The sequence below is a fragment of the Macaca nemestrina genome, chromosome 7 (assembly GCF_043159975.1).
Source record: "Macaca nemestrina isolate mMacNem1 chromosome 7, mMacNem.hap1, whole genome shotgun sequence".
Classification (NCBI taxonomy): Eukaryota; Metazoa; Chordata; class Mammalia; order Primates; family Cercopithecidae; genus Macaca; species Macaca nemestrina.
Window position 1 is genome coordinate 103,975,809 of NC_092131.1, and position 22,449 is coordinate 103,998,257.

Below are 22,449 nucleotides of genomic sequence, written 5' to 3' on the forward strand. Positions count from 1 at the left end.
TAAGCATGACTTCTGTCAGCCTCATATAATATTTTGGAAGATGAGGAAAAAGGAAAAAGAAGCTGTTCTTTAAAATGCCAAAATTTTCATGCGATGAGAGTGCTTCTTGACATAAATATTTTAAGGCTAACAGAATCTTTAGAGTGAGGCTAGAGACAAGGTTAAAGATATTATATTGAATGAATTCAGATATTCCTGAGCAAAGGTGACCACTGGTATCCCTACCTTATCCTTCTGGTCACTGAAAAGACAGGTCAACTGACCCCTGCTGCTTCCAAATCCATAGAGCTGAGATTGGGGCACTGTGTGAAAATGGGGTGCAGGCTGTTTTTTAAGTAATATTGCCTATCTGCTTTTGTAGATACAGGAGGATATGTCTTGAATCACCAGGTAGCTATCAGAACTTCAAGTGGGAGAGGAGGCAGGAACTGTAGGACAGGAGGGTAAAGTATGCAGGGAGAGTATTGGAGCGAGGAGTAGTTTGGAAAGACTGGGGATGGATGGTTGGGGGAACCTGCCATGACCCTGCTGTGGTCAGAGAATACATGAAAACACTAGGAGAAGATTTCCTAGCTGGTGACTAAGAAAGGAAAGAAATTGTAGAGGAGGTTTAGAGAATCATAGATTCTTCAGCTCCTGTGGCCTAACCCCTTTCCAGCAAGCCCCCTGAATATACTTAGAATTGCAAGACATCCATTAAGAAACCAATGTCATCTCTCTAAAGCCCATGGCACAGTGCCCTAGGAATTCAGAGGCAAGGACTGTGTTTCCTTTCTTGAAGATTTCCTTTACACATAGCCTTAAAGTATTGTGGTTCTTGCTGCAGAAGATGTGAAGGCAGAAAACTATTAAGTTTGGGCAAAAGTAATTGTGGTTTTGGACCATGAATTTTAAATCATTATAACTAGGCTCAAACACATCTTTATTAATCAAAATAGAAACCGTTACAATCAACACATTTTAGCCAAAGAGAAATAAGTTTATTCCTATAGTGTAAAACCCATGCTTTGGGATTTAACAAAGTCTTGGAAGACTTTTTTTTTTTTTTTTTTTTTTTTTGCATCCTGCTCGTTGTGTTAGCGTTTTCACTGAAAAAAGTTGTTGAGATGCTTGAAGAAGTTATTAGTTGGTTGGTGAGATGTCAGGTGATATGGCGGATGTGGCAAAACTTTGTAGCCCAGATCATTCAACTTTTGAAGAGTTGTTTGTGAGATGCATGGTGAGACGTTGTCGTGGAGAAGAATTGGGCCCTTTCTGTTGACCAATGCTGGCTGCGGACACTGCAGTTTTCAGTGCATCTCGTCGATCTACTGAGCATACTTCTCAGATGTAATGCTTTTGCTGGGATTCAGAAAGCTATAGTGGATGAGACCAGCAGCAGACCATCAGACAGTGACCATGACCATTTTTTCGTGCAAGTTTGGCTTTGGGAAGTGCTTTGGAGCTTCTTCTCAGTTGAACCACTGAGCTGGGCATCACTGGTTGTCATATAAAATCCACTTTTCATAGCACACCACAATCCGATGGAGAAACAGTTCGTTGCTGTTGTGTAGAATAAGAGAAGACACTTCAAAGTGACATTTTTAAAAAATTTTCTCTCAGCTCATGAGGCAACCACTCATTGAGCTTTTTCACCACTCCAATTTGCCTCAAATGCTGAGTGACCCTAGGACAGTTGATGTTGAGTTCTTCAGCAACTTCTGGTATAGTTGTAAGAGGATCAGCTTTGATGATGGCTCTCAATTGGTTGTTGTCAACTTCTGATGGCCAGCCACTAGCTCATCGTCAAGGTTCTCGTCTCCTTTGCAAGACTTCTTGAACCACCACTGCACTGTATATTCCTTAGCAGTTCCTGGGCCAAATGCATCGTTGATGTTGTGAGTTGTCTCTGCTGTTTTACAATCCGTTTTGAAATCGAACAAGAAAATCACTTGAATTTGCTTTTGGTCTAATGTAATTTCCATAGTTTAAAATAAACATAAAATAAACAGCAAGTAATGTCATTAGCAAAAAAACATTGAGCAAGAAATGCCCATTAAAATTATGCATAACATAATCATATTTATTTAGAATGTATTCCAATATCAAATGGCAAATTCCAACAATGCAAAAACTGCAATTATGTTTGCACTCACCTAATAGTAAAGAACATTTTTCTTTAATTCCAGTTTAAGTGAAAAATGAGAGAAAGATTTAGCTTAGCAGCTAATTTTATTTCTGAAAATTTTTAAGGATACTTTTAAAAATTCAAATGAAGAATCTCTCCCATTTATCTAGTTTCTTTTTTATTTTTCTCTTCTCTCTCTCTTAAAGAGAAGTTGAATTCTGTCTCATTGTGGCTACTCATATCTCTGGCTGAGGAGGAGGACTGTGTTCTTCCTCCTACACTTGGATTTGACATGGCACTTTTAAAGGCATTGTCCTCATTCCTGTCTCCCTCCACTCCATGCTGCCTCCTCAGGCCTGCTTTTTTTTTTCTTGAAAAAAAATCACAGTGTGAAGCAGACTCTTGCTTTTTGGCCTTCCACTGGTGGTGAGTTTAGTGGGCAACAGGGCATAGTGGAAAGAATGTAGGCATCAGTCACATGGACCTAAGTTTGAGCCCTGGCTCTGTCCACTATAGGCTTAGAGTAAGTAACTTCATTCCTTTATGCCTTCGTTTTCTCCTCTCATCTCCCTCAGGGACTATGATGCTTATGCAAAGCATTTAGCATTATCTGGGTTGCATAGTAGGAATGCAAAAAATGGAAGATAATTCCACCTTTGTGTAGAGGTGGAGATGGGCTTAACAGAGTCTCTGGAAATTGTTGACTTTCTCATATTTCCAGGAGAGTGGTTATGGATCTCATCTGGGTCACAGACTCATTCAAGAGCCTGAGGAATGCCCCGGTACCCTTCCAGAGAAAAAGGAACTATGCAGGTGACACAACATTTTGCATACACTTTTATCATGTTACTTACTCCACGTCAGTACTTCTCAATTGGTTGGACTATGAATATCCTTTTTTTTTTTTTTTAAATTTTACTTTAAGTTCTGGGATACAGGTGCAGAATGTGTAGGTTTGTTACATAGGTATACATGTGACATGGTGGTTTGCTGCACCTATCAACTCATTTTCTAAGTTTTGGACCCCACATACATTAGCTATTTGTCCTAATACTCTCCCTCCCCTTGCCCCCTAGCCTTTGATTTGCCCTGGTGTAGTTGTTCCCCTCCCTGTGTCCATGTGTTCTCATTGTTCAACTCCTACTCATGATTGAAAACATGCGGTGTTTGGTTTTCTGTTCCTGTGTTAGTTTGCTGAGAAAGATGGCTTCCAGATTCATCCAAGTCCCAGCAAAGGACACAATCTAATTCCATTTTATGGCTACATAGAAATCCAGGGTGTATATGTACCATATTTTCTTTATCCAGTCTATCATTGATGGGCATTTGGGTTGGTTCCATATCTTTGCTATAGTAAATACTGCTGCAATAAACAAATGTGTGCTTGTGTCTTTATAGTAGAATGATTTATATTCCTTTGGTATATACCCAGTAATGGGATTGCTGGGTCGAATGGTATTTCTGATTCTAGATCCTTGAGGAATCTTCACACTGTCTTCCACAGTTGTTGAACTAATTTACATTCCCACCAACAGTGTAAAGGCCTTCCTATTTCTCCACAGCCTCATTAGCATCTATTGTTTCTTGACTTTTTAATAATCGCTATTCTGACTGGCATGAGATGGTATCTCATCGTGGTTTTGATTTGCATTTCTCTAATGATCAATGATGTTGAACTTTTTTTCATGTTTGTTGGCTAGGTAAATGTCTTCTTTTGAGAAGTGTACGTTCATATCCTTTGCCCACTTTTTGATGGGGTTGTTTTTTCTCTTGTAAATTTAAGTTCCTTGCAGATTCTAGATACTAGGCCTTTGTCAGATCGGTAGATTGCAAAAATTTTCTCCCATTCTGTAGGTTGCCCATTCACTCGGATGATAGTTTCTTTTACTTTGCACAAGCTCTTTAGTTTAATTAGATGCCATTTGTCAATTTTGGGTTTTGTTGCAATTGCTTTTGGTGTTTTTGTCATGAAGTCTTTGCCCGTGCCCATGTCCTGAATGGTATTACTTAGGTTTTTGTCTAGGGTTTTTGTGGTTTTGGGTTTTACATTTAAATCGTTAATCCATCTTGAATTAATTTTTGTATAAAGTGTAAGGAAGGGGTCCAGTTTCAGTTTTCTGCATATGGCTAGCCAGTTTTCCCAGTACCATTTATTAAATAGGGAATCCTTTCCCCTTTGCTTGTTTTTTTTCAGGTTTATTGAAGATCAGATGGTTGTAGATGTATGGTGTTATTTCTGAGGTCTCTGCTGTGTTCCATTGTGTCTGTTTTGGTAGCACTACCAAGCTGTTTTGGTTACTGTACTCTTGTAGTATAGTTTGAAGTCAGGTAGCCTGATGCCTACAGCTTTGTTCTTTTTGCTTAGGATTGTGTTGGCTATGTGTTCTCTTTTCTGGTTCCATATAAAATTCAAAGTGGTTTTTTTCTAATTCTGTGAAGAATGTCAATGGTAGTTTGATGGGAATTGCATTGAATCTATAAATTACTTTGGGCAGTTTGGCAATTTTCATGATATTGATTCTCCCCTTCATGAGGATGGAATGTTTTTCCATTTGTTTGTGTCCTCTCTTATTTCCTTGAGCAGTGGTTTGTAGTTGTGCTTGAAGACGTCCTTCACAACCCTTGTTAGGTGTATTCCTAGGTATTTTGTTCTCATTTTAGTGATTGTGAATGGGAGTTAATTCATGATTTGGCTCTCTGCTTGTCTATTGTTGATGGATAGGAATGCCTGTGATTCTTGCACATTGGTTTCGTATCTTGAGACTTTGCTGAAGTTGCTTACCAGCTTAAGGAGGTTTTGGGCTGAGATGATGGGATATTCTAAATATAAAATCATGTCGTCTGCAAACTGAGACAACTGGATTTCCTCTCCTTCTATTTGAATAATCTTTATTTCTTTCTCTTGCCTGATTGCCCAGATCAGAACTTCCAATACTATGTTGAATAGGAGTGATGAGAGAGGGCATTCTTGTCTTGTGCCAATTTTCAAAGGGAATGCTTCTAGGTTTTGTGCATTCAGTATGATATTGGCTATGGGTTTGCCATAAGTAGCTCTTATTATTTTGAGATGTGTTCTATCAGTACCTAGTTTATTGAGAGTTTTTAACACGAAAGGATGTTGAATTTTATCAAAGTCCTTTTCTGCATCTGTTGAGATGATCAGGTGGTTTTTGTCATTGGCTCTGTTTATGTGATGAATTACATTTATTGATTTGTGTATGTTGAATCAGCCTTGCATCCCAAGGATGAAGCTGATTTGATCGTGATAGATAAGCTTTCTGATATTCTGCTGGATTCAGTTTGCAGTATTTTATTGAGGATTTTTGCATCGATGTTCATCAGGGATATTGCCCTGAAGTTTTCTGTTTTTGTTGTGTGTCTACCAGGTTTTGGTGTCACGATAATGCTGGCTTCACAAAATGAGTTAGGGAGGAGTCCCTCTTTTTTAATTGTTTGGAATAGTTTCAGAAGGAAGTGTACCAACTCCTCTTTGTATCTCTGGTGGAATTTGACTAGGAATCTGTCTGGTCCTGGGATTTTTTTAGTTGGTAGGTTATTAATTACTGCCTCAATTTCAGAACTTGTTATTGGTCTATTCAGGGATTCGGCTTCTACCTAATTAGTCTTGGGAGTGTGTACGTGTCCAGGAATTTATCTATTTCTTCTAGTTTTTCTAGTTTATTTGCGTATTCTTTGATGGTAGTGTGTATTTCTGTGTGGTCAGTGGTGACATTCCCTTTATAATTTTTTATTACATCTATTTGATTCTTCTCTCTTTTATTCTTTATTAGTCTAACTAGCGGTCTATCTATTTTGTCTTTTTTTTTTTTTTTTTTCCAAAAAACGAGCTCTTGGATTCATTGATTTTTTGAAGGGTTGTCATGTCCCTATCTCCTTTAGTTCTGCTCTGATCTTAGTTATCTCTTGTCTTCTGCTAGCTTTTGGATTTGTTTGCTCTTGCTTCTCTAGCTCTTTTAATTGTGATGTTACAGTGTAGATTTGAGATCTTTCTAGCTTTCTAATGTGGGCGTTTAGTGCTACACATTTTCCTCTTAACCCTGTGTCCCAGAGATTCTTGTGCACTGTCTCTTTGTTCTTATTGGTTTCAAAAAACTTATTGATTTCTGCCTTACTTTCATTATTTACCCAGGAGTCATTCATGAGCGTGTTGTTCAATGTCCATGTGGTTGTGTGGTTTTAAGTGAGTTTCTTAATCCTGAGTTCTAATTTGATTGCATTGTGATCTGAGACACTGTTTGTTATGATTTCAGTTCTTTTGCATTTGCTCTGGAGTATTTTACTTCAAATTATGTGGTCAATTTTAGAATACATGCCATGTGGCACTTGGAAGAATGTATATTCTGTTGATTTGGGGTGGAGAGTTCTGTGGATGTCTATTAAGTCCACTTGATCCAGAGCTGAGTTCAAGTCTTTAATATCCTTGTTAATTTTCTGTCTTGTTGATCTGCCTAATATTGACAGTGGGGTGTTAAAGTCTCCCACTATTATCATGTGGGAGGCTAAGTCACTTTGTAGGCCTCTAAAAACTTGTTTTATGAATCTAGGTGCTCTTAAATTGGGTGCCTATATATTTAGGATAGTTAGCTCTTCTTGTTGAATTGATCCGTTTACCATTATGTAATACCCTTCTTTGTCTTTTTTGATCTTTGTGGTTTTAAAGTCTGTTTTGTCAAAAACTAGGATTGCAACTCCTACTTTTTTTTGCTTTCCATTTGCTTGGTAAATACTCCTTCATCCCTTTATTTTGAGTCTATGTGTGTCTTTGCACATGAGATGGGTCTTCTGAACACAACACACCAATGGGTCTTGACTCTTTATGCAATTTGCCATTCCATACCCTTTAATTGGAGCATTTGGCCCATTTACATTTAAGGTTAATATTGTTATGAATAAATTTGATCCTGTCATCATGATGCTAGCTGGTTATTTTGCATACTGGTTGATCCAGTTTCTTCACAGTGTCGTTGGTCTTTATCTTTTGATTTTGATGTATTTTTGCAGTGGATGGTACTGATTTTTCTTTTCTATATTTATTGCTTCCTTCCGGAGCTCTTTCTGAGTGGTATTCTCTGTATTTCCTGAATTTGAATGTAGGCCTGTCTTGCTAGGTTGGGGAAGTTCTCCAGGATAATATCCTGAAGAGTGTGTTCCAACTTGGTTCCATTCTCCCCATCTCTTTCATGTACTCAAACCAATCATGGGTTCAGTCTTTTTACAGAGTCCCATATTTCTCAGAGGTTTTATTAATTTCTTTTCATTCCTTTTTCTCTAATCTTGTCTGCATGCTTTATTTCAGCAAAATGGTCTTCAAACTCATATTCTTTCTTCTGCTTGGTCAATTTGGCTATTAATACTTGTGTATGGTACACAAAGTTCTTGTGCTGTGTTTTTCTGCTCCATCAGGTCATTTATGTCCCTCTCTAAACTGGTTGTTCTCATTAGCAGCTCCTACGACCTTTTATCAAGGTTCTTAGCTTCTTTGCATTGGGTTAGAACAAGCTCCTTTAGCTCAGTGGAGTTTGTTATTACCCATTTTCTGAAACCTACTTCTGTCAATTTGTTAATCTCATCTTCCATCCAGTTCTGTACCTGTGCTGGAGAGGTGTTGCAATCATTTGGAGGAGAAGAGGTATTCTGGCCTTTTGGGTTTTCAGCACTTTTTTGTTGTTGTTGATTCTTTCTCGTCTTTATGAGTTTGTCTAGTATTGATCTTTGAGGCTGCTGACACTTGGATGGGGTTTTTATGGGGACGTTTTTGTTGTTGTTGATGCTGTTGTTGCTTTCTGTTTGTTTGTTTTTCTTACAAGGGTCAGGCCCCTCTTCTGTAGGGATGCTGCGATTTGCTGGGGGTTCACTTCAGGCCCTATTCATCTGGTTTACTCCCATGCTTGGAGATGTCAGTTGAGGAGGCTGGAGAACAGCACAGATGAGTGCCTCCTTCTTCGTCTGGGATCTCTGACCTTGAGAGGCACGGACCTGATACCTGTAGGAATACTCCCATATAGGTTATCTGACAACCCCTGTTGGAGGTTCTCACCCAGTTGGGTGGCACAAGGAGCAGGACCCACCTTAATGAAGCACTTTGACGGTCCCTTGGTGGAGGAGGTATGCTTCGCTGGGGGAAACCCACTCGTCTGAACTGCCTGGATTTCCCAGAACTCCTCCCTTGACTGTGTGTAGTGGGGGGCTCCCCTGCCCCCACCCATGTGGCTCTCAGGTGGGCTGCCACACTACACTGCTATTCCTTTCTCTCCATGAGTCACTCCAGCCTCCTAGTCAGTTCTGATGACAGAACCTGGATACCTCAGTTGCCAGTGCAGGATTTGCATGCTGTTATGATTCTCTTTAATGGGAGCCTCCCATCACCACTGCTTCTAGTTGGCCATCTTGGCTCTGCACAATCGAATATCCTTTTTTAATGACAATATAATTTGCCTTCCACTCTACTCCCCCAACCTTAGAGAAGTGGCACTTCTCATCCTATTGACTGAGAAAATACCTAATGATATGCAGCTACTCTGAAATTTGTAATGCTTCTGAAATATTTTGCATTTTGTTAATCACAACATCTATAGAGATTGAAAGGAAAAGTTTAAAAAATGTATCTGTGGGCTGCATGATTGATTCCATCTGAATTCAATGCTTGGTGTCCACGTGGATTCCTCCATTGTGGGAAATCTTTCCTATAGACAGGTTTATGGAATCAAAAACTGGAAGGAAATCAAAGGACCCTTCCATCCAGCTCCATTATTTTATATAGCACAGAGTTCAAAGGAGGGAAAGCAACTTTTCCAAAATCACACAGCCAGATGGAATTAGTGGGAAGACCAGAACCCAGGATCCCTGTGGTCTCACTGCTGCCTGAAGCTAACTCTTTCTGGTAGCTATGGGTTAGTGGAAATTCTTTTCTGTCAGCCAGTGGCAGTGGCCTGTGGGGAGTGAATTAGGAAATGAAGGTTGGCAGGTGACTCCAGTCTCGGAGCTAGAGTGACTGTATAATTTATCATCCTAAGTGGGACCCATTTGAGAGTGAAAAGAAGCACTATTAATAATGATGCCAGGGCAGTAGGTGAAACTAGGACTCTTCCAGGCAAGCTGGGGCATAGTGGTCACTCTGCTAGAAGCCTATGTAGACCTACGAAAGGCCTATTTCAGAGCTCTTTAAAAGCCATTTCTCTATAGGGATGTCTCACTTGGAGGAAGTTAGGCCAAGTGTCTACCTTGGCTTCTTGCCAGTTTCATGCGTTGAGAGCACAGCAAAAAAAAAAAAAAAAAAAAAAAAAAAAAAAGGCCTCACATTGTGGAAACTCATTGGGAATGACTTGTCTCTTACTGTAAACTGCCAAGAGGTTTTTAGCTTTCTGTTTCTCACCCCTGCTCTACCTTGAAGCTGCAGAAAGGCTCAGAAAGGGCTGATACTCATGACGAAAGGGAACTAAGGAAGAGGGTGGCCTGTGCTGCTGATTAGATCTTAGCAGGTGACCCCACGCAGGGGAATGCCTATAGGCCTGGAGAGGGGTCTTTCCCAGTGAGAAGAGAGTGCCCTTTTCTAGTCCTGAGGTCAGAAGGATCATCAGTTCTTACAGACATCATAGGGTTACGAGCCCAGTGTCCTGGAGAGTGCCTGGGACTGGGTGCCCTTCTGGGTAACCTTAAACAAGCACTTATTTTCTCCTTAGCTTTCTAATGTATGAAATTGGAGATTGGTCTAATTTACTGCTGCTCTGGGTTAGTCAGAGTGTGATGGTCTGTGCTGCAGTAACAAATACCCTCCATGTCTGAGTGATTTCACACAACAAGGATTTATTTCTCTCTCATGCTACACATTTAACTTAGATTGACAGAGTGGGCACTGCTTTTATAGCTACTCAGGGTCCCAGGCTCCATTTCATGATGCATGATTCACGAAGCTACAGCAGGTACAGGAAAGTGGGAATTGAGTGCTGGCAACTAAATACTTGCACCTAAAGTAACATGTACCATTCACATCTCGTTGGTCAAAAGCAGCCACATGGTCACACCTAAACCTCAAGAAGGTAAAGAAGAGCAGCCTTACCGTGTGTCCAAAAGTTGGACAATCAGAATAAATATTTATAAATGCTCCCATGACTAACCCACCCTCAAATTTTCTTAATTTTAAATGTTACATTGGAAAGATCGTTTCCTTTTTACTCCCTAAATAAAATCAAATTGAGATGCACACAATATTAAATAGGTAGAAGTGAAGTTAATTTGGTTGCAATGAGAGTTGATAACCTAGACCTTCACCCTTTAGTGACAGCGTGATCTTTGTCTTTTTTAGGAAGATAATATGATAACATTGGAGATGATAGATTGGGGAGGGAAGTACAGGGGAGAAAGGAGACCAGTTAAGTGACTTTTTAGAGTTCGTTAGACAAAGGAGAATACAAATGAGGGCTGGACTAGAGGATGGGATAGGAAGGTATATCAGTTTTCTGTAGCTGCATAACAATTACCCGAAAATTAGTCACTTTAAGCAACACATTTAGTATCTCAGTTTCTGTGGGTCAGGAATCTGGGCATGGCTTAGCTGGGTCCTCTGATTTGAGGTTTCTCCCCAGCTGTGGTTAAGGTGATGACAAGGGTTCCTGTTATCTGGAAGTTCAACTGGGTCAGGATCCTTTTGCAAAGACTCTTAGGGGTTGTTGGCAGGACTCAGTTTCTTGCTCGCTGTTAGCTGGAGGTCACTCTCAGTCCTTTACCAGGTAGCTCTCTCCATTAGAACAAACAGAGCCAGAAAGAGAATGGCAGCAAGATGGAAGTCTCAGAATTTTGTAACCTGATAACAGAAGTGGCATTCCATTATGTTTGCCATGGTCTATTGCTTGGAAGTCTCGAGGTCCAGCCCATGCTCAGGACTTTACATAAGGGGACTGCACTAGGGTGCAGACACCAGGAGGGAGACCACTGGGAGCCACATCAGAAGCCACCTACTACAGGAGCATCTGGAAGAAGTGAAAAAACCTGAGCTGACATGAACAAGACTGAGGATTATGGGGATAAAGAAGGAGTAGGCAGTGCCTCCAGAGCTTTAGTTTGGGCCAGGATGATTGCTGATGCTATTATTTGAAATGAGCATGGCAAAGTGAGGAGATGGGAAATGGGTTAAGCCTTGAAGCATTAAATGTCAAACTGAGCATGAGTCATTCTGGGCCCCTGGCTACTCAGAAGCCCAGTAGAAAGGAACTCTTGACTTCTTCTGACAGGGCACCCACAGTCATCCTGCTCCATTCTCTCTTACTCTTCTCTACGCCTTAGGGTTTGTACTGACTAAGGGAATTCAGAGTGAGGTTCCCAGCAAGCAGAGGTGATTAAAGTGGCTTTAACAGTCCAGTCATTTCCATGGAAATTACTAGGCTCTGACTCTTGTGCCAGGTCTGTACATCTGCTGCTAGAGCTGAAGAATCAAAGAGGCCAACTTAAGCCCAAACTTGCATGAGGCTTTAAGGAGACCATGAAAAAGACTGGGCTTTACACAGTCAAGCCTGCCCAGCTCAGCTCTTTTTGAGAAACATGGCAAGTGGCTTATTTAACATTATTTTTTTCCATGTGTGTAAACTTCCTAAAAGGTTGACCTAAATGAGTTCTTAGCAAGATCTGATAGCCCAGGACAATGAAATAATCCGTTTTAATAGGATTACAGGCTGCGCTAAGGGAGACTGGCAGCTTTTAGGCTCTGCATTTTAATATGTGCTTAAAGAAAGCACAGGAGAGAGGAGACAGAAGACAGGTTTCCTGTGTTGTTTTGCCCTCCCTAAACTGCTGATATCTCTAGCTCACAGTATCTTTGGCTGCTCAAACCGAGGACATCTGGGATCCTCTTCTGGCATTGTCTCCAGGTAGTTCTGAGTCTTTCTGCCTCTCTGAACTTTCATGAAAGGATACAGTGAGCTGAACAATCCCTCAAGGATAGTACAGTAATTAGGGCCTGGTTTCTTCGGGTCATCCTTCCCCCAAGGTCTCCTCCTAGCTCCCTTATTTCAGGTTCTTGATTGCATGAGTCAGCAGGAAAGAGACTATAGACTTGACCCAGGGAGTCTCTGAGAGAGATTCTGTGTGCTGGAGCCTGGGCTGTTCCTGGGTCTCAAGACACCGGTCATGGATGTTCACGATGCAGAGTCTCTGTAGTGCTCACTGTGGAAAGTGCTGCCATGTGGGAAAGGGGGTGTATAAAGCATTTCCCTAGTGCAAAGCAGACCTGTGAGTAGCAGGCCTTCCCTCCTTTACTTACGTTTGGAGAGGGAATGCTGGTTGACATGCAGGAGGACCTGATCTGAATTTTAAATGGAATTCCTTCTCCAACGACGTGTTCTGTGAATGGCAAGGCCAATCAAGAAGAAAAAAAATTAAATTCCATCCTCACAAAGGCAGGTGACACTCGTGTCAGATCAGTAGCAAACTGTTAATTAAGAATATATTCTGCAAAAGGACCCATGCTCAGTGCGCCAGAATGCCTTAAGTCAGCGCTTTAAAGGCAATAAAGTTAATTTGAAAATGTATTCATTGAGTCATAATGAGTGAATGAAAACAATATTTTGTCAAAGTTTCATTCAATTAAAGAAGCACAAAGAGGCTATCTTATTAATCACCAGTTTGAATGTTCTGAATATCAACTTGGTTTAAAAAAAAAACTTATTTTTTAGCCTCAATCAAGCTCCTTGCGTTGCTAACAAGAGCCAATCTGCTTATTTGAAGCTATGATATTTTTTCTGCATATGGACCATATATATATATACACACACACATGTAATATATATGTATTTCTTATTCATTATTCATTATTACCTGGTCCACACTTTGGATTTCTCTTGCCTTGTCTTGAGAGTGGACCACACTCTGCTTTGCCCAAAATGGCCCAAGATCAAAAGTGGATATTTCTTAAGATAAATGAGTGAGGTTATAAATGGAATCTGAAGCCAAGGAATAGCAGAGTAGGAGGAGCAAAATCAGCCAATTCATCAACGCTCCTTTATTAAGCACTTGTTTTGTGCACAGCACCACGGGGATATAGAAAGTACGTGAACCAGAGTGCCTGCCTCTAGTTGGCTTTTTTTTTTTTTTTTTTTCCTGAGATGAAGTCTTGCTCTGTTGCCCAGGCTGGAGTGCAGTAGTGCGATCTCAGCTCACTGCAAACTCTGCATCCCAGGTTCAAGCAATTCTCCCTGTCTCAGCCCCCTGAGTAGATTTTAAGAAAGACGATGTTAGTGAGTGAGTAGAAGGACAACCTCAGAGGGCAGGGATCATGCCTATCTTGTTTGTGGTTTATATGTCCAGTGGCTTGATTAATGCATGATGTTAAAAAAAAAAAAAAAGGTGTTATTTGAATGAATGAATGTGGAAAATAATGAGGGCAAATGGTGTTCAGGAAAAAGAGCAGTTTTGGAATCACAGAGCATGCAGACATATGCCAAGAGCGCAGCTGTCCCTGGGTCTGGTGTCTTGTCTTCGTCCCTGTTTTTATCTGCCAACCAAAGCCATCCAGTATTTTAAAGCTCTTTTAGCTTTTTCTCTAAGTTATCTCCCTTGATCTTGAAGCCAAAAGAGATCTCCCGCTCCTTGGGTTGCAATAACATTTTATTTCAATCAGTAATAAGACATTTATAAGACATCATATATTTCAATGGAGGCTAGTAGGAAGAAATGAGCTAGACTTTTTTTTTGAGAAAATATTTAATTTTTAAGATAATCCCAGGATAAAAGTACTGTCATTATCTCCTTCTTACAGCAGTGGATACAGGCACAGGAAGGTTAAGGAACTTACCAAAGAGCCCACAGCTGCCATGAGGTGGTCCAGAATGATACTAAGGTCTGTTGGGCTCCATCCCCTTTCACGTTCACCAAGTCATGCTGTTTTCTTTTCTCCTCTCTTCTGTCCTCCCATCCCGGATCCTTTCCCTGCAATGCTCTTGGTTGATTTACATCTTATAGCACTTGAAGATTTTACCCTTGTGGAGGGTGATGGGCATAGCATGTCTTGTTCTATGTTCACTACATTGCACAAGATACTCTAACTTGTCTTCGATAAACAGAGACAACCACATTTCCACTGCCCATGCCTTAACCCTTACTGAATGCATTTCCTGCTTCTATAGTCCAAATGAGGCCCGCAATTACTTCCCCTTTTTGCCAAACTCCCTGGTCTCAGCTGAGAAGCCAAGTGAATAGGGGACAGCCAGGACTCGAGACTGAGGCTTGTATATGATGAACCATACTCCATTTAACGCTTAAAGCTGATACGGTGAGCCCAGTGTTATATGCATCTTAGAATTCAAAATTCAAACCCAACAAATATTTAGTAAACACCATAAGCAGAGATGTAGTCCTTAAAGATTAAAAGAGAGGGAGGGGACAAGGAAAATGAAAAAGAAAATACTGTTACTTCCTGGAGCGTGGAAGTGTGACAATAATGTCTCAGAAATAAGGCTAGATCAGAGGGCTCTTCAAGGCCAATTCAGTCCTGGGACCTATGTTCCCTAGGCTCCAGGCCATCCTGCCTGGGAACTGGTGGTGGGAAAACTGATATGGGTTTGCTGTCATTACCACACCCAGTCTACCTGGCCTTCCTCATACCCAGGATGTGTACTTATGTACAGGCTCTCCACATTTGAGAGGTGGCCTGTCTGTGGTCACAGGTCAGATGACATCACCTGGCACCAGTGAAATTAAAATGCCAAGTCTTAGCCCCCTCGGGGCTGTACTCAGATAATGCAGCTCTAACTGCAGAATGCGACCTTGGCTCCTTCAAGGACAAGAATAGGTGACCCAATAATTCTGATCTGGGTGGAAACCACATTTGCTAATGCTGTCCACACTCAGACTCAGGAGGCCTCCAGCATGGCCAGCCGGTTCTTCTGGATGTCTACTCAGTTCATTTTCACTTCTGCTTTAATTTTCACCTTTGTTGCTTGGGTTTCTGCTTGATTTCTCAAACTAATCTCTCTTTACCCTACAGTTGACTTGGTCTCCTGATTACAAGAGGCCTTCTGTGATACTCTGACCCTATTTTCTTATTGCACTTCAGCTTCTGACCCCATACGATGGCCTCAGTCTCAGAATTTGTATTTTGGGAAGGAATATACTTGACCAAGCTAGTTGTCCTGTCCTAGTCCAGCTGTAACCCCTTTACTTAGAGCTTTTTTCTAATTAACCCCTCCTGGGTGCCTACATACCTCTGTGAGCCAGGTCATACTACCTGCCAGCCCTGCCCAAAGCCAAGTTCACCCTTGAACTGTTTTTGCTTGGGTCATCAAGAAATGGAACTTCTGTGTATTTCAAATCTCTAAGACGAGTTTGCAGAGATGCTTCTGGGCTCCTTTTCAGTGATGATTTATGCATGGTGAGTAGGAAAGCATGCTGTTTTATTCCTTTTAAAACTTAGTAATGACTTGGGGGAGAACAGTACATCTATATCTGCATCAGTTCCTTTCTCTGTACCTGTGTCTCTTTCTCTATCTAAATCTGTATATCTACATCTATATTTGAGTATATAGAGATACAATCATGTGAATTTAGTAGTGCAGTAGAGCTTTGCCATGCCATTGTCCATTATTTATGTTTGACCTAGTAGATTTTGACACTTATTTGCAATGCAAAGATGCCAAGTTGTATCATGCCTATCAAGAAATACATATGTAAATATAGGTCAATCCCTTCAAGGGAAATAAAAATATATGGTGTTTGTGCTAAGGAGATGCTCATATTCAAATCATGTTAGCATAATACCCACTAGGAAAATGAGACTCTTGTTAAATGACCTAGGGTGAGTCCATCAAATTCTCAGAACCTCCGTTTATCAACAGAAAAAAAGGATTTAGACCAGGTGATCTCTGAGGGTAGGCCAACTCCTAGGATACAAAAGTTTTTTGATATTTGTCATTATTTAATGAATAGTTTTTACCCAAAATCTGGTCTTACAGAATCTTTTTATAAAATCACAATGGCATGCAGAAGAACAGAATGCTCCTGGGTCTGGGTTGTATCTCAGTCAAGGTATAGTTAGGAAATCAATGCTGGGTAGCTCAGCAGGGAGAGTTTAACACAAGGAACCCATTACAAAATGTTGGAAGCAGAGTGAAGCCAAATGGGACAGACAAGCAACTCAGAGATTAGCAGTAGCGGAAAGTCAGCATCATCCTTGAGTTTTAGGGATAAAGAGGAGATAATTTTGTCAAAGCACAAAATCTCAAATCCTGGACTCCTAGGGGGAGATGAGACGAGGGAGGGACATACTAGTGATAGCTAGAACCATCGCTACTTCCAGGAGTGTCACTTGAAGCAGAAAGAGAGAGAGCACAGGGCAGAAATAGCTTGCCTTGTTTTTGCCCCTACTGCTCCAAATGATCTCAGAAACTAAAGGCAGCCAGAGGGCGAGTCTGGGATCCACCGTTTGCAGCACTCACCCCCTTCCAATACCAAGCAGGCAAGGGAAGGGCTAGGGAAGGATCTGAGGGCAAGCAAGCAATTGGCTGGCCGAAGCAGGCTGGGAAATACTCTCTTAGGCTTTTATGAGTCCCATCCTAGCACAGCTTTCCAATGACCTGGCTGCCTGAGAAGGGGACTCATATGTGGAAAAATGTTTCTTAGACCTTTTCACCCACTATCACCTAACATTTGGATTGACGTGGTAAGCAGCTTCCAGGTTCTCAGTTGTAACAAATGTGTGAGACTTTCAATTAACAACTATAGTTCCTGAACACCTGCTATGTGCCAAGCAGTTTATATGCAATAGTTCCTTCTATCCTCTGGCAGCCCTACTCGGAAGACACAAATACCTGTATTTTAAAGATGAAGAAAATAAAGTAAGTAAGATGGAGCCGTGTGCCCAAAGGTCACAGCTGGATTTGTAGGGAGTAGATAGAACTCAACTCAGGGAATTTTGACTTTAAAACTCTTTCTCAAATAGAGACAAGGCTAAGTCAGTCAGAGCTCACCATTCTATAAGGAATGGCATTTTGATTTCTGGAAGCAACCACTTCAAAATGCCAGGAAGCAACAGCAACAGCAAACACTACGGGAGGGAGTAACCACCGGACCTCAAACCTTCCGAGAAGTGTCTGCCTGGAGAGCAGCACCCCTCCCTGCCAGCCCCTCCCATTCAGGGGGCTTCCGGCTTCTTATTCTTCCTGGCAGCTTGTTGGGATCATGCACTTCTTGGCCCCTATAACCAGATTTCCTTATTTACAGAATCACACTTGGCTGGTAAATGTGCTTGGGGAAAATAAGATAATACAGATGCTATTAGAAAGAAATTGCTGAGTAAGGCCATTAGAGCCAAGAGTAAAAATGAGGTGGGGAGATAAGTGGATTGTTTTTCCCTCTCTGAAGAGATGGAAGGCTGGTGGCAATGATAGTGAAGAGCTGGAATGCAAGCGGCAGAAGGTGAAGGCAGGGAAGGACAGGATGGGAATGGAAAAATGCTGAGTGATGCAAACAAGTAGACGAGCTCCAGCAGCTGATCATCTGGGAAGTAAATGCAAGGAGCAAGAGGGCAGCTGTCTGGAATCCAGACAACCCAGGGTACATGGCCCATGTACCCTTCACACTAAAAGAGAACATTGTTGGGATGAGGACTTAGGGGTTACATACTAGCATGAACGTGGAGCAAGCATCCAGGAATACTCATGGGTACTTAGGAAGCATCCAGGAATTTGAACGGGATTCAACACTTAGAGCTATGGTTTGAATATATCCCTCAAAGTTTATGTTTTGGAAACTTAATCCCCAATGCCACAGAATTGGAACATGGGGCCTAAGAGAGGTGGTTAGCTCATGAGAGCTCTGTCCTCAGGTATGGATTCATGCTGTTATCTCAGGAGTGGCTTAGTCATCAGGAGAATGGGCTTGTTATGAAAACGAGTTTGGCCACATCTCTCTCTTGCTCTCTATCTCACTGTCTCTTGCCCTTCCATTCTCTACCATGGGTTGACACAGCACAAAGGCCCTTGCGAGATGTGGACATCTTGATATTGGACTTCCCAGCCTTCAGAACAGTAAGAAATTCCTTCCTTCCTTCCTTCCTTCCTTCCTTCCTTCCTTCCTTCCTTCCTTCCTTCCTTCCTTCCTTCCTTCCTTTCTTTCTTTCTTTCTTTCTTTCTTTCTTTCTTTCTTTCTTTCTTTCTTTCTTTCTTTCCTCTTTCTCTCTTTCTCTCCCTCTTTCCCTCTCTCCCTCCCTCCCTCCTTCCCTCCCTTCCCTTCCTTCCCTCTCTTCCCTCCCTTCCCTCCCTTTCCTTCCCTCCCTTCCCTTCCTTCCCTCTCTTCTCTCCCTTTCCTTCCCTCCCTTCCCTTTCTTCCCTTCCTTTCACTTCCCTTCCCTTCCTTTCCCTTCCTTTCTCTTCCTTTCCCGTCCCTTCCCTTCCTTTCCCTTCCTTTCTCTTCCTTTCCCTTCCCTTCCCTTCCCTTCCCTCCCCTTCCTTTCCCTTTCTTCCCCTTGTCTTCTCTTCCTTTCCCTTGTCTTCCCTTGCCTTCCTTTCCCTTCCTTTCCCTTGCCTTCCCTTCCCTTCCCTTCCCTCCCCTTCCTTTCCCTTCCTTTCCCTTGCCTTCCCTTCCCTTCCCTTCCCTCCCCTTCCTTTCCCTTCCCTCCTCTTCCTTTCCCTTGCCTTCCCTTGCCTTCCTTTCCCTTGCCTTCCCTTGCCTTCCCTTCCCTTCCCTTCCCTTCCCTTCCCTCCCCTTCCTTTCCCTTCCCTTCCCTTGCCTTCCCTTGCCCTCCCTTGCCTTCCCTTCCTTTCCTTTCCTTTCCCTTCCCTTCCCTTCCCTTCCCTTCCCTTCCCTTCCCTTCCTTACCCTTTCCTTTCCTTTCCTTTCCTTTCCTTTCCTTTCCTTTCCTTTCCTTTCCTTTCCTTTCCTTTCCTTTCCTTTCCTTTCCTTTCCTTTCCTTTCCTTCCCTTCCCTTCCCTTCCCTTCCCTTCCCTTCCCTTCCCTTCCCTTCCCTTCCCTTCCCTTCCTCCCTTCCTTCATCTTTTAAGACAGAGTCTCACTCTGTTGCCCAGGCTGGAGTGCAACGGCATGATCACAGCTCACTGCAGCCTCAACCTCCCAGGCTCATGTCATCCGCCTGCCTCAGCATTCCAGGTAGCTGGGATTGTAGGTGAACATCACCACGTCTGGCTATTTTGTATTTCTTTTAATAGAAACTGGGTTTTGCCGTGTTTCCCAGGCTAGTCTTGAACTTCTGAGCTCAAGTGATCCACCCACCTTGGCATCCCAAAGTGCGGGGATTACAAGCATGAACCACTACACCCAGCTAGTTTATTTTCTGTATAAATTACTCTGTCTGTAGTATTCTCATATAGCAACACAAAATGAATGAAGACAAGTAGGATCCTCATAAACAGGTCACCCATCTTCCTGAGCCTCAGATTCTTGTTTTAATTGATCAAAGGTGTTAATAATATTTCTTATTGCATATGGCAGAGGTGAAGATCAAGTGAGGTAACTGATATGATAGTGCTTTACTGATTGGTAAAAACCATGCAAAGATTATTTCTGATATGTCTATCCCATGCCCTAAAATTGCTTCTCTTAACGGTATTTAGTGTGGAAAGTGGTAACATACTGTCCCATGCCGGTCCGAGTGGATAGAACTTGGGGAGTTCTGATTTTCAAGCTCTTTCTCAAACAGAGGCAAGGCCAAGTCAGGCAGAGTTCACCATTCTATATAGAATGGCATTTTGATTCCCGGAAGCAACAGCTTTGTTGCTTTCACCTCTTTCACAAGAGATGTGACCAAGTGAGAGGATGTGTGAAGGGCTACACCCAGTGCAGTGGAAGGACTAGCACAACTGGGGGCAAAGAGACCATGGGCATGAAGGACCTCATGTGGTAGATGTGGGTCAGGGTGGAGAGATTGGTGGGATTAATTCGTCTGTGAAGCTACACAGGGCAAAATTAGGAACAGTGTTAGATATTTCAGAAAGGCATATTTCAGGCATGGTTCAGCATGAAAGGAAGACTTATTAGTAATTTCAGTTAGCCAAACATTAGATGGGCTACTTTGTGAAGTAGTGAGTTCCCTGCCATCAGAGGTGTTCAAACTGAGGCTGAATATTTTGGAAGAAATACTTTATACTACTTGGTTGTACTAGGTGGTCTGAGAGACCTCTCATAGCCCAAACTTACTGTGAATTTTGTTTTTTTTTAGCTCTACTCAAATGTGACTCAGTTCTCAATAAGGATACACCTTGATGGTAAGAAAAGATCCAGACAAGGAAGGCACAGGGATCCCAAAGAGGGACCAATTCTTTCTCTAAAAGCAGCCCAGAGCTTTCACAAGAGGCAAAGCTAATGATGATGGCATCCCTGGCTGCTGGGAGAAATGCTGGTAGCTTTTCCAGCTCTGCGAGACAACACTTGCCCCCAACAGATGACTTTCATCACAGATCATCCTGTCAAATATCCTGGAGAATAAAGTGAGACATGTAATAAGATTCCAATTTAGCAAGTGGGGTAATCAGGAATCAGAAAAATGGTCACTCACTACAAATTGCAGAGTGGGGCTGGCTGGGATCTGAAGAGCTCAGTTATTACAAACCTCTCATTTTACAGATGGGAACACTGAGACCCAGGAAAGCAGAATGATTTGCCTCAATTCACATATTGATTGGTGGCAGGGTCAGTGCTGAATCATTCTTTGGTCATGTGTCACATGATATCTCTCAGTTCATTATTTAGGAGTTGGAAAAAGGGACCGATATGCTCTCCTGGAGACAGTCAGATCAGAGAGACTGTGGACCTTCTTTTCCAACCTGCTGTCCCATCCTGAGCCTTTGGGGAAAGCGTTTCAAGTAAATGAAGAATTTCTGGAGCCCAGCAGAATTTGAGGTCTGGTAGAGAAGAAGCTACAGATGACCAGCTAACCACCAGCTCTGCTTTTCTTCACCCTGCAAAGGGATAGAAAAGCTACAATATGGCTGGGCGTGGTGGCTCATGCCTGTAATCCCAGCACTTTGGGAGGCCAAGGCATGCAGATCACTTGAGGTCAGGAGTTTGAGACCAGCCTGACCAATATGGTGAAACCCTGTCTCTACTAAAAATACGAAAATTAGCTGGGTTTGGTGGTGGGCACCTTGTAGTCCTAGCTACTTGGGAGGCTGAGGCAGGAGAATCGCTTGAACCCAGGAAGCAGAGATTGCAGTGAACCAAGATCATGCCACTGCACTCCAGCCTGGGCAACAGATGGAGACTCTGTCAAAAAAAGAAAAGAAAAAGAGAGAGAGAGATAAAGAAAGACAGAAGGAGAAAGAAAAAGTTATAATACGTGCCCTTTGTGATCACTGGAGCAGCAAAAGGTAGTAGATTCAGCAGCAGCAGCAACAGGTTTGGGTTATCTGTCATGCTACACAGCCTTATCACCGTAATTACATCAAGAACAAGTTTTCTATTTGAAAAAGGAGCTGGAGTACAAGAGGCACCTCCCACCAAAACAACAGGTGCATTTGCGGCACCTGCCACTGCTGCTGCTGCTGGTGCCTGGTGTCTTGGCGCAGACTGGCTTTGCTGGACCTCAGCTGGACAGAATGGGCAAGGAGGCCTCCAGCCTGCAGGCCCTGGGACTTAGGTGATGAGTGAGGCTTTCTTTAGTCATTTTCCAGAATTGTCACTTTCCTGCCTGACTGGAAGGAGAGAGAGACAAAAATAGAGACAGAGAAAGGCAGGAAAGTTTGAGGAAGGGGTAACATATATGTTCCAGAGGAACTAGCAAAATGAGAAACCCCAGAAACTCTCAGGACAAGACAGTATTTAGATATTGAGACTGATATGAAGGAGAGAAGAAGATATTATTCTCGACACATTATAAGTGACACACACACACACACACACACACACACACACACATATATAGTCATTTCCCATCCTAAATGAGTAAATAACAGCAGCAAGATGAACAAGACGAACTGGGTCCTGAATGAGTGGTTAACCTCGCTAGTGGCATTTCCAGGAAAATATACAGGGAAGTACAGGGAGGTGGGAGTGGAGTGAGAGACCCCTGCATGCTAGCTCTGGGTGTGCTCACGAGAGGCCTTGCACAGAGGGAAGGTGGAAGGGGACAGGGTGGAGAGAATGCTGAAGGCAAATTGTCTGTTTCCTTGAAACAGTGTGGCTAAAAAGAGCCAGGCTTGGATTATGAGTTAGGAGACCTGGGATTGAATCTGGCCTCTATCGCTAACTCACTGAACACCTAGTCCAGAACTTAAATTCTTTAAGTCCTGGTTTGTTCATCTACACAGCAACATGACACAGCATTCATATCTATAAGGGAGTTGTGAGGATAAATGATATGCAACATTTTTCTTGGACTACATATG

General features: G+C 42.3%; 1 protein-coding gene across 1 annotated transcript in view; it reads left to right on the forward strand.

Annotated features, from left to right (window-relative positions):
- LOC105488353 (neurotrophic receptor tyrosine kinase 3) overlaps nt 1–20,444 on the forward strand; it is a 495,170-nt gene extending 474,726 nt beyond the window's left edge. Inside the window, exon 16 of the mRNA XM_071100730.1 lies at nt 20,286–20,444. Coding sequence (XP_070956831.1) covers nt 20,286–20,429 — 144 coding nt within the window. The 3' untranslated portion in view covers nt 20,430–20,444. The remainder of the gene's footprint in view (nt 1–20,285) is intronic.
- Nucleotides 20,445–22,449: the final 2,005 nt, after the last annotated feature.